General features: G+C 48.8%; 1 protein-coding gene across 1 annotated transcript in view; it reads right to left on the reverse strand.

Moving 5' to 3' along the window:
- LOC143298862 (uncharacterized) overlaps positions 1–12,500 on the reverse strand; it is a 351,980-nt gene that overhangs the window by 29,710 nt on the left and 309,770 nt on the right. Inside the window, exons 13-16 of the mRNA XM_076611863.1 lie at positions 11,557–11,857; positions 8,236–8,498; positions 1,884–2,466; positions 1–59 (exon numbers count right to left, since the gene is read on the reverse strand). The exon at positions 1–59 is cut by the window's left edge and continues 118 nt beyond it. Of these exons, the coding sequence (XP_076467978.1) occupies positions 1–59; positions 1,884–2,466; positions 8,236–8,498; positions 11,557–11,857 (1,206 nt within the window). The remainder of the gene's footprint in view (positions 60–1,883; positions 2,467–8,235; positions 8,499–11,556; positions 11,858–12,500) is intronic.

Raw genomic sequence — 12,500 nt, forward strand, 5'->3', positions numbered from 1 at the left:
GAAGTCCACGTCAGCAGCTGGCAACATGTCCGGGCTGTGAAGACCGAAGCTGTGCATCCCTGGAAACATTGCCGGTTGTGTTAGTGTATCAGTGGAAACATTGCAGGTTGTGTTAGTGTATCCCTGGAAACACTGCCGGTTGTGTTAGTGTATCCCTGGAAATACTGCCGGTTGTGTTAATGTATCAGTGAAACATTGCCGGTTGTGGCAGTGTATCACTGGAAACATTGCAGGTTGTGTTAGTGTATCCCTGGAAACATTGCAGGTTGTGTTAGTGTATCCCTGGAAACATTGCCGGTTGTGTTAGTGTATCCCTGGAAATACTGCCGGTTGTGTTAGTGTATCAGTGGAAACATTGCCGGTTGTGGCAGTGTATCACTGGAAACATTGCCGGTTGTGTTAGTGCATCACTGGAAACACTGCCGGTTGTGGTAGTGTATTGCCGGTTGTGTTAGTGTATCACTGGAAACACTGCCGGTTGTGTTAGTGCATCACTGGAAACACTGCCAGTTGTGTTAGTGCATCACTGGAATCACTGCCGGTTGTGTTAGTGCATCACTGGAAACATTGCCGGTTGTGTTAGTGCATCACTGGAAACATTGCCGGTTGTGTTAGTGCATCACTGGAAACATTGCCGGTTGTGTTAGTGCATCACTAGAAACATTGCCGGTTGTGTTAGTGCATCACTGGAAACATTGCCAGTTGTGTTAATGCATCACTGGAAACATTGCCGGTTGTGTTAGTGCATCACTGGAAACATTGCAAGTTGTGTTAGTGCATCACTGGAAACATTGCCGGTTGTGTTAGTGCATCACTGGAATCATTGCCAGATGTGTTGTGTGTCCCTGGAAACACTGCCGGTTGTGTTAGTGCATCACTGGAAACACTGCCGGTTGTGTTAGTGCATCACTGGAAACATTGCCAGTTGTGTTAGTGTGTCCTTGGAAACATTGCCAGTTGTGTCAGTGTATCACTGGTAAACAGCGTGAACATGGACCATGCCACTATTTTCATGAACGGAGAACAAGTGGAAGATGTCGGAAACTTCAAATATCTAGGAGCAACCCTGACAAAGGACGGAAGCTACAAAGCAGAAATAAGAATTCGTATTGGAACAGCCACCGCAGCCATGACCAAACTGAACAGAGTGTGAAAACGTAACATCCGATTCTCCACAAAATTCAAATTCTACAAAGTCCTTGTGGTCTCCATTGTACTGTATGGTTGCGAGGCATGGACACTGACGGTCGAAACTTAAAGGAAGATAAAGGCTTTCGAGAACAAATGCCTGAGGAAGCTCCTTCAAATTTCCTGGATCGAGCACAGGACCAATGAATATGTACGGAGCAGAATTAAGAACCTTGCTGGACCTCAGGAACCTCTCCTTTCAACTGTGAAGAGACGCAAGCTGATAATGGTCTGGGCACAACACTCGACACACCAGTCTGTCCAAAACAATCATGCAAGGCACCATCGAGGGCGGAAGAAGAACAGGAAGACAGCGGAAGAAATGGCATGAGAACATCAAAGAATGGACCGGACTCCATACACGTGAGCTGCTGCCGGCGGCTGCTGACAGAGACAGATGGAGAAGGGAGGTTGCGTCTGCGGTCCTCAGGTTTCCTCCAACGACTACTCTGTAGTTATGGGCCTGAGGTGAGGTGAGGTGAGATCACTGGAAACATTGCCAGTTGTGTTGTGTGTTGACCTTTAGCCTTCTTCACACACACACACACACACACACACACACACACACACACACAACCACCACCACCACCACCACCACCACCACACAGCACACACACATCATACCATAACAACACCATCACACCCTAACCACACACACCCACTCCCACAACACCCCCACCCACACACACCCTTACCCGACTCCACAGAAGACACACGCGGCATCAGACGCCCCCTGGCCGGGCTGCCACTGGGGGTGCCCCCAACACTGCCCCCCTCCGTGTCGTCACTCTCCGCCTCCCCGCCCTGATGACGTAGGTCCCCGTTCTGCGTCACGCCTGGCGTCATCGTCATCATCGTCGTCGTCAGCAAGGGCCGCCGCTCCGCCTCGCCAGCGCTGGCGGTGGACAGACTGTCCGTATCGGAAGAGCGTTCAGACTCGGCGGGGTCTCCTCCCAGCTGGGGGCTGCCGCCGGCGTGTCCGTTGGCTGCGCTGCCGACCACTCTCCTCAGGTCGATGGTGGCGTTGAGCACGGGGCGGGCCGGGGACGGGAAGGGCGGGCTGACGGGGGCGGACTCGCCTGACGTCACCCCGAATGACGTCACACCCTCCTCGAAGAGCACCGGCGACCGGTTGGCCTTGCTGACGTCAGGAGGGAAGGGGGTGGTGCTCGTCGTCGTCGTGCTGCGGATCACCGTGACGTTTTTAGGACGCTCCGCCGCTCTTGTTGTGCTGGTCGTGGTGGTTGTCGCTGTCGTTGATTGCGTCGTCGCGGTGCTCTGCACCCCCCCAAGGAGATAAGTAGGTCGAGTTAATTTCTTGAAGGTGAGGACATCCATATTAAGCTGAACATTAAACAAATACAACATTTGCCTACTGGAAAGGAAAATAAAATACTATGAAAAAAAAATGAAAAAAACGGGCCATGAATTGATGTCTTTACGATACTTTTTCTTATGTTTTCTTCTTTTTTGTTTATGAGATTTTTGCTTTTATTTAGTGTATTTATCATCTTTTTTTCAGGCCAATACGCACACATTTTTTTTTCAAAGGACAGCACAACATAATTAAAAGAGGAAAGGATTCCGAAAGTAAATGTTCTCTGTGATGCTTGCCACTGAGGAAAATATTAAAAGAAATGAAATATAATGGAATAAAACAAAATAGACCCCCAAAAACGTGAACCGAGGCTGGACACTGCCATCAGGGCTGTGAACCAAGCTAAACAATTCACCATCCGTTACACTGAGCAGGCATGCACTGGCTGAACAAAACAATCAATCAATCATCGTCACCAAACAGTCAATCAACCAACCAACCACACAATTATTAACTCTCTCCATACGAACGGCGAAAGAGACGACGTTAACATTGGAGTGTGGGCTTTGTGTCAGCGCATCCGTCCAGGAATCGTGATCGAGTCCCACACACTTGAGTGTCAGTGTGCACGCTGGTCATTCGGGTGAGGCCACAAACTGGGGGTTCCGCGTGCAAGACGCACGCAGCGCTCTAAAGCAACCCATGTCGACAAAAAAGGGTTATCACCCCTGGCAACCTCCTGTTCAAAAATCCACTGTGGCAGTAAAACAAACACATTTGCACACAGAAACAAAATATGAAAAAAACAAGAGAGGCAAGGCCTTCAAGACTCACTTGTGATACACTTTAAAAAAAAATCCAAGCTTTTTATGTATTGAGTATAATTTCAAAATGTAATGTTTAAGATGAGAAAAATCAGTTTAAAGCAAATTAACTCCCCTAGCATTACAGAGTAATTTCCCTTTTTTACTATCTGCACCAAAACGTTTGCAAATAAATAAAACTTCCATGCTTCGCAAAAGAAGTTCCTGTTTGAACAAAAAATGATAATAATGACTGCTCTAGCTGTTGGGTCAGAATATCAGATCAAAGTGCCAAGTTTAGAGAATACAAAAAATATAAATATAACAGTAAATGCAGTTTGCATATAATTAGGCTTCATTCTTTATTTTTTTGTGCCCATCCCAGAGGCGCAATATTGTTTTAAACAAGATGACTGGAAAGAACTGAACTTTTCCTATTTTTATGCCAAATTTGGTGTCAACTGACAAAGTAGTTGCAGAGAAAATGTTAATGTTAAAGTTTACCACGGACACACAGACACACACACACAGACAACCGAACACCGGGTTAAAACATAGACTCACTTTGTTTACACAAGTGAGTCAAAAAGGGGGTGGCGCGCCACTGCTGGCTGGAAGAGCAGCCTGAATTTTATACAGAGAAATGTGTTGTGACAAAAACATAATCCAATCGGTTTTTTTCTTTTACTTTTTTTTCTAAATGGTGTAAATCCGTTTTCCATTACTTCTAAAAGAGCCCGAGCTTTTAAAGCAAAGGGTAGGTTCCCGATGCTATACATGTCAACGTCACTAGCCACAAATGACAGCAGGTATCATTGGACGACAGCCCAGAATTACCCGGGGGGTAAAACCAACCAGGCGGGGAGGGCATGTTTAAAGATGTTACACCGGTGTTTCCGTGGACAATTGTGTATTTCCTGTGGGGATTTTCCCTACTGTGTTTGTTGCCATTTATGTTCCTTTTAGGGGGCTTTCTCTTTTTCTTTTTTTTTTCTTTTTTTTTTTTAAAATTAAAGTTCCTTTTGAGAGTCTCTTACTTCCTGCAGGGTCCTGCCTCATACCACTGGAGGTTTTCCTAATAGTTTGCGGGGACTTGAGCCTGTCCGTGCTCTTCCTCTGGAAACTTTTCCTTTTCAACTGTCTTTTCTGGACTTTTGTTTTCCATGAGGGGTTTCTTTGAAAACTTTCATCTTGTTTCCTTTAGAAGACGTTTATAACCTCCACTGTTTCCCATAACCATTGGCAAAATGCTAGCCGAATCCTTACATATACTCTGTGTTCAACGCACGCACACACACACACACACACACACACACACACACACACACACACAAACCCGCGCGCGCACATGGATATCAGTGAATTTTACTACGAATTTATGCCAGGGATAACTCTCCTATTGCCGTGGATTCTTTTACTTGCGCTGAATGCATTCTCAGTCGATTCGTCCAAACGACTCGCGGCCAGACCACAACTCAAGACTCGAACAGGAAGGGGAGACAAATTCTGGCGAGTGGTGGGATGCGATCCCTCACCCTCAGATTCTCTCCCTTCCTAACACGCGGACTCTGTCACCACTGGGCCACCACGCCGGCGTCGCATTCCACCACTCTCTCTCGCTCTCGCTCTCCCCCCCCCCCCCCCCCCAAGCCCCCACCAACCCCCACACCCACCCTCCATCCAGTCCAGCCCTGTAGTAACGCTGTCTACAAGTATAACACTGGCCCGCCCCTCTCTCATCACAGCTCTCAGACCAAGTTGTAAAACTTGTTGGCCAACAAGGACCGGAAGCCTGCAGAATGCAGAGGGCGTGAAATCTGATACAGACACGAGGGGATGAGGCGTCGTCAGCAACAAGCAAGGTGTGACAGGATGGTGAGAGAGGGGTGGTGGTAGTGTGGGATATTGAGGGAGGGAGGGAAGGGAGGGGGGAGGATCGGTAGGAATGTAAAGATTCAGACTAACTTTATGATGTGGGTGGAGAGAGAGAGAGGTGGGGGGTGGGTGGAGGGGAGGGAGAGCGGAGAGAGAAGTAGTAAAGAGAGAGAGGGAGAGAGGGGAGAAAGGAGAAGGAGAGGAAGGAGAGAGAGGGGGGAGAAAGGAGAGAGAGGTGGAGAGGAGATAGAAAAGAGAGAGAGGGAGCGAGGAGTGAAAGGAGATAGTGAAAAAGGAGCAAAAGGAGAGAAAGAGAGAGATAGGAGGAGGAGGAAGAGAGACAGAAAGAGACACACATACATAGAGACAGAGAGAGAGAGAGAGAGAGAGAGAGAGAGAAGGAAGCCGAGTCAAGCTGGGTGTCAAGGGTCGTTGCTGCTGATAGACGTCGAAAGTTCTTGAACATGGGTAGCTGGTATTGGGGGAAATTCCCGACGCCAGACAGAGAGTAAAGGGCATAGAGAGGCGAGAGGTCAGTGAAGGACTGGGTCACACCACACCCCACACCCCACACCCCTCCCACCTACCACTCGAGAACTTGACGTCATTTTCGTCTTGTCCACTCACAACACTTCCGTGCGTGGATCGGGGTTGAGGTGGTGGATGGTGGACCTCTCTGATCCACGTCCAGAGCCCATCATGCGATCCACACCGTAAAACAGCCCGAAGGCAACGAAGCATTTTATTATGACGATCCACTGTGCGAATTTCTGGCAGATTTCTGGTCTTGCCGCCGATAGAAATGTTTCTTCCTTCCTGATAGTTTGGGGACTCCAGCCTTTCCACGCGCACTTCCTCTGTAAACTTTTTTCCCCCAAAAGATTCCTTTCAAGACTTCGTTTTCCGTTTCTCCAGTTGTGGGGAGTTGGGGGATGGGGGTCAGGGGATAGGGAGCAATAGCCGTGTGGTTAAAGCGATCAACTTTTAATCTGAGGACCCAGGGTTCGAATCTCCGTAACTGAGCCTGGTGGGAAAAGGGTGGAGATTTTTCCCATCTCCCAGGTCAACATATGTGCAGACCTGCTTGTGCCTCAACCCCATTCGTGTGTATACGCACGCAGAAGATATCAACAACAAAAAACCCCAACGCATGTTAAAGATATTGTAATCCATGTCTGTGTTCGGTGGGTTATAGGAACAAGAACAAATCCAGAATGCATACCACCAAAAACAGAGTATGGCTGCCTACATGGCGGGGTAAAGAAACAAAACGGTCATGCACGTAACATGATACGTGCCTGTAGAAGTGCACATGTATGCGTGCCTGAAATCTGACTGAATGGCACAGGAAACGAATGATGAGCGCCCAATGGCAGCTATCAATCGGCTCTACCCAGGTGTGCAGCTTGTTGCACAAATGACCCCGTGTTTGTAAAGCGCTTATAGCTTGGTCTCTGACCGAGGACAGGCGCTGTAGAAGTATCCATATCATTCATCAAATCCCACTGTCAAGCAGAGCGAAGGATGGCAGAGAGAGAGGTTCAGTGTGGAATGGGTCGCACCCCCAACAGTCGAGCGCTCGTGGCTATTTTCTTCTTCCCCGTCACAACATTTCTATGCGTGGATCGGATCGAAGTGGTGGGTATCATGTCCACGCCCGCCTGATGTCCATCACGCGCCTATCGTTCAGCGTTCAACGTTCACAGCGTTTGAAATTAGAAGGGAGAGAGTTACTTCTCCTTACTGTTGTTTAATCCTTTACTCTCCAGGTGCCAGCTGCATTGCTTGGTTCTAACTTTTTGACGGTTTCACGTGACTAAATGCCTACGTTGACCGAACTACACCATTGGTCAGTTCGATACTACACACAGTTAGTAGCGGGTTACGACCATACTAGGCTCTTCCGTCCGAGCAATGCAACTGGCTGAGGCCTCGTTGTTCTTTCATTTCGAGTCAAAAATCCATCGAGGCAACCATGTGTTTGTTGCGTGTTGTCCATGTGTTCTGTGCAGCATGTTCAGGCCTTTACGGCCCTGTGCATGACTTCCCAAAGGGTGAGAAGGCTGCAGTGCACATTTCTCCCTCCATCCCACCCTCCCTACCCCTCTGCCTCCTCACCCTCACCACCTCCTCTCCTCTCCTCTAATGACTGTGGGGGTGCGTGCAGTGGTATGCGTTACAGGGAAATACCGATATGGGTATTCAATATGGGCCATATAAGTCAAATATCAATGTTCTCTCAGCCAGTCAGTCAACTAATCAGCCACTCACAACCACGCAACAACAACAAACGCTTTCCAGTACACCCCGAATACGCTTTAAAAACGTTTTCTCTTGAGAGGTAGGATAATGCTGACTTAGCAATGCAATATGAGCTTGAATGAAGAACACACACACACACACACACACACACACACACACACACACACACACACACACACACACATGCACACACTTGACATGAACATCAGTCAATCCACCAACGCACCCACCCATCCTGTCAGCTGCCTCCAATACAAGCGGGGTCTGCCTCTCCCCCTTTCTCGGTAATACAGTGAATGACTAATTTTCTGTGATGTTGTTCGTGTGTTTCGTACCACAAGTTAATTTCTCTTTGGTGGTAATAACGTATTCTGCATTCTGTAGTCTGAATTCCCTACTTACTCTCGACGATCGGCTTCCGATCCACTCTGTTTACGCACACCCAGATTCAAACTCTCCACGGTCGGCCGCCGTTCTGTCTCTGTCTCTGGACCTGGCAAATAGGAATGAACTTCCTCTTTCGCTTCGTCAAGGTCGCCGCACTCAGCTCTTTTAAGTCTGGCCTTAAAACCCACCTCTTCCCAAGATAGCCTCCCTCCCCTGTCTTTTCTTTGTCTTAAGTTTCTCAAGTTTAGAGTTATGCATGCGTGTGAATGACTGGTGTGGAAGCACTTTGATTTGTCCCTGCACAAGATTCAGCGCTATATAAAGTACTTATGATTATTATTGTCATCATTGTTATTATCATTACTATTACTATCATTATTATAATTATCATTATTATCTCACCTCTATCCCCAGGTCCTTCTTGACTCTGGCCAGGTACTGAGGACTGTGCTGGTACACAGGGGGGTCACGAGAAAGGTCCACGCTTCGCGGCGGGCTGTCAGAATCCGCCCCTCCTCCTCCTCCTCCTTCCCTTCCCACCCCCTGGGGGCCGGGCCGAGGACCGGGGGGCCGACTCCCCCCCACCACCACCACCTCGGACACGAGGTCCGTCGGGTAGGCCCAGGGGCTGGGCAGTACCCGGTGCTCGCTCTCGTAGCTGGGCACTGCAATGCAATGTGGGTTCAGGTGAATGACACACAGTGGGCAAAGACTTTCACAGATTCAAAGAAAATTTAATAAATCATTTTGCGCTCCTCCCCCTCCCCCTTTGTTGCGTGTGTTGGGGGGAGGGGGGGAGAGAGAGAGAGAGAGAAGAGAGAGAGAGAGAGTGGAGGAAGTGTCTGGGTTTGTTCCAACAATGTACATTAATTTTGTTTACCTGTGTGCTACCTAAAACGGTTCCATAGGCAGCATGGAATTTGAAGTTGTGCGCCTTGTGTATAAAGAGAATTACCAATGTTTGTTGTTGCTTTGATAATCATTCGCTTTCCTTTGCTTCGTCGTTATTTCAATTAGCAATATATACATAATTATATAGACAGATAGACAGACAGATAGATAGATAATTGAATCACCTATCTCTCGCTCTCTGTGAATATATATATATATATATATATATATATATATATATATATATATGTGTGTGTGTGTGTGTGTGTGTGTGTGTTAACTGGGGGGGGGGGGTGTTTGTTTTAATCAGTGCCCCCGCTACCCACGTCCAGTGCCTCAACCAGTCTCCGCAACCACTATGTGAATGAAAAGAATGAATTCACACGAGTCAAAATCACTTCGTAATGAATAGACAATAAACCAACGAGAACACACACACACACACACACACACACACACACACACACACACACACAGAGATACACACACGCGCGCACGCAAATATACCAGATAATACCAACTGCTCTATATCATCTGTCAAAAGACACAGTATACATCGTATTCTCCGGGGCAATGTCGGCCCCTGCAGCTTTCACTAAAGTGTTGCTTTATGCAGCGCTCTGCTATGTTCTGGGATCAATATCAATCCTCGTACAGCCGGCACTGAAGACCACGAATATTTCCATTCTGGAAGAGTCTGAAACCTTAAATACACGGTCCCAGATCAATGGTCAACAGAAAACATAACGTGAAGATGTATTTCGTACTGAAGTTTGTGCTTGAATGACACACAATGTGCACGCGTTTTTTGTTTTTTTTTCATGGACAATAAAGTAGTGCATTTGAATGGGTATGTTGTACGCATCAGATGCGATACAGACGCATAACAGTATAATGATGAAGACATGTCGATTTTTTTTTATTCCTCAAGGCGTTATATGTATACAGAAACTGTGAAGGACGTGCTTGATAAAAGGAAGAAAGTGGTGTCATGGTGTTTAGCAATGTTTACATTCACTATTGTAAGTGAAAATAATTAATATAAACATACCATCCGTCCAATGCGCGCTCACAAACACACACACACACACACACACACACACACAATCCTCCACGCACATCAACACCCCACCAGAGCCCCAGGCTCTCCCCCTCCCCTCCCCTCCCCCCCCACTTCCCCCCATACACCCACACCCCCTCCTTCAAACACCATCCCAACGCTAGGATCGATGTTGTTCTTCCTCAGGATGCTCTCCATCTCAATACCACCTAACCCGCCCCCCCCAACCCCCAACCCCCACACCCCCCTCCATCTCTAAACATCAACCTACTACTTGTGTTCAGTGGTGTTCTTTCCCAGGGTATAATCTCCACCACATTCCCACCCCTCCACACCCCCCCTCCCCCCTCTCCTTTCCCCAAACACCGACACATTATCAGTGTCAGTGGTGTTCTTTCCACCACATTCCCACCCCTCCACACACCCCCCTCTCCTTTCCCCAAACACCGACACATTATCAGTGTCAGTGGTGTTCTTTCCACCACATTCCCACCCCTCCACACACCCCCTCCCCCCTCTCCTTTCCCCAAACACCGACACATTATCAGTGTCAGTGGTGTTCTTTCCACCACATTCCCACCCCTCCACACACCCCCTCCCCCCTCTCCTTTCCCCAAACACCGACACATTATCAGTGTCAGTGGTGTTCTTTCCACCACATTCCCACCCCTCCACACACCCCCTCCCCCATCTCCTTTCCCCAAACACCGACACATTATCAGTGTCAGTGGTGTTCTTTCCACCACATTCCCACCCCTCCACACACCCCCTCCCCCCTCTCCTTTCCCCAAAACACCGACGCACTATCAGTGTCAGTGGTGTTCTTTCCACCACATTCCCACCCCTCCACACACCCCACCTCCCCCCTCTCCTTTCCCCAAACACCGACGCACTATCAATGTCAGTAGTGTTCTTCCTCAAGGTCATCTCTACCTCAATACCACCTCACACCCCTCCACCTCTCCAACCCACCACCCCTCCCCCACCCCACACCCCTCTAATCCACACCCCATCCCACTCCTGCCTCTCCCGTTCCCAACACCAAATGACCATCAGGATCGGTGGTGTCTTTCCTCAGGGTCCTCCTCTCCACTACACTCTCACCTCAAACCCTCTCTCCCTTCCCCCCTCTCCAAACCACCAACCCACCACTAGGATCAGTGGTGTTCTTACAATACCACCGCCACGCCCCCCCCCCCACTCCGAACCCCTCCCCCCCATCCCCTCTCCCCCTCCGAACACCAACCCAGCATCAGGATCAGCGGTGTTCTTCCTCGGTGTCATCTCCACCACCCCTCCACACCTATACCGAACCCCATCTCTCCTCTATCCCCCCGTCCAAACACCAACGCACCATCAGGAAGTGGTGTTCTTCCTCAAGGTCCTCTCCACCACACTCCCACCACCCTAAAAACCCCTCCATACACACACACACACCCACAACAATTTCCCACCACCCCACTACTCCCATCCCCTTCCAAACAACCAACCCACACCCATGAGAAATGTTGTTCTTCAGTGACCTCTCCACCTCAGCACCACCCCACACCCCTCCACACTCACCCCTCCCCTCCCTACCCCCCCTCCAAACACCAACCTACCATCAGGATCTGTGACGTTCTTCCTCAGGAACCTCTTCACCAAACTTCCACCCCACACCCCTCCACAACTAACCCTCTTCCCCACACCCTTCCACCCAACCACACCCACCCCGAGCCCCCGCCACCTCCTCTCCTCCTTCCTTCCTTCCTTCCTCCAAACACCCAACCCACCGTCAGGATCAGTGGTGTTCTTCCCCAGGGTCCTCTCCACCAGGCGCCGGTCCGGGTCCACGAAGATCCGGAAGTAGCCGGCCACGAGACACACCAGGTTGTGGGCCTCCTCGGACAGCAGCACCAGGCTCACCACCCGCTCCCCCACGCCCTCCGGGTAAGGGGAGGAGGGGGAGGAGGAGTGGGGGAGGTAGGAGGACCTCAGGCGGAGGTCCACCCGGTGCTCCTCGCGGTGCAGGTTGTCCACCACCTTGGTCACCCTCACCTGCTCCAGCTGGTCAAAGTCCGCCAGCTGCGTCAGCTGGAAAAGAATATAAAATAATTAATAAAAAAATAATAAATAAATAAATACAACGAGAACCATGGTGTTTGTTTTTTGTTGTTGTTCACTAAGACGAAGAGGAAGAAGAAAGGAAGGGAGGAGGAGCAGAAGAAGAAGAAGAAGAAGCATGATAGTAATAATTATGATAGCAGCAGCACCATCACCACCACCACCACCAACAACAACAACAACAACAGTATGTGTGTCTGTGTGTGTCCGTGTGTGTGTGTCCACTCAGAGAGTCAGTCCTCTGAGGGCCGACTCATCACTATTAATTTTTTTTCCAATGTCTATGTGCCTGTCTTCCATTATGTTCTGGAACTCCTGACAACACCATCCTTTTTTTTTTTTTTTTTTGCTTATCTTCTATGGTCCGGGTTTGGGTGTCCGTCATTATATACCACATCATTTGATGTACATAAATCTACCCCAAGTATTTCTTCTTTTTTTTTTTACAAAAGATTTTTTTGGAGTGGAATTTGGTTTAATTAATGTTCCGTCACACATCTAGTGATTGTAAACATTCTTTTCAAGTATTCATTTTCGCACTTCAATGTTATCAAATCAAATCAAATGATAGTGCTTAGAGCCTCGCCGACCACTGAGGCCATCTCAAGGCTAT

The sequence above is a fragment of the Babylonia areolata genome, chromosome 24 (genome assembly GCF_041734735.1).
Source record: "Babylonia areolata isolate BAREFJ2019XMU chromosome 24, ASM4173473v1, whole genome shotgun sequence".
NCBI classification, from domain to species: Eukaryota; Metazoa; Mollusca; class Gastropoda; order Neogastropoda; family Buccinidae; genus Babylonia; species Babylonia areolata.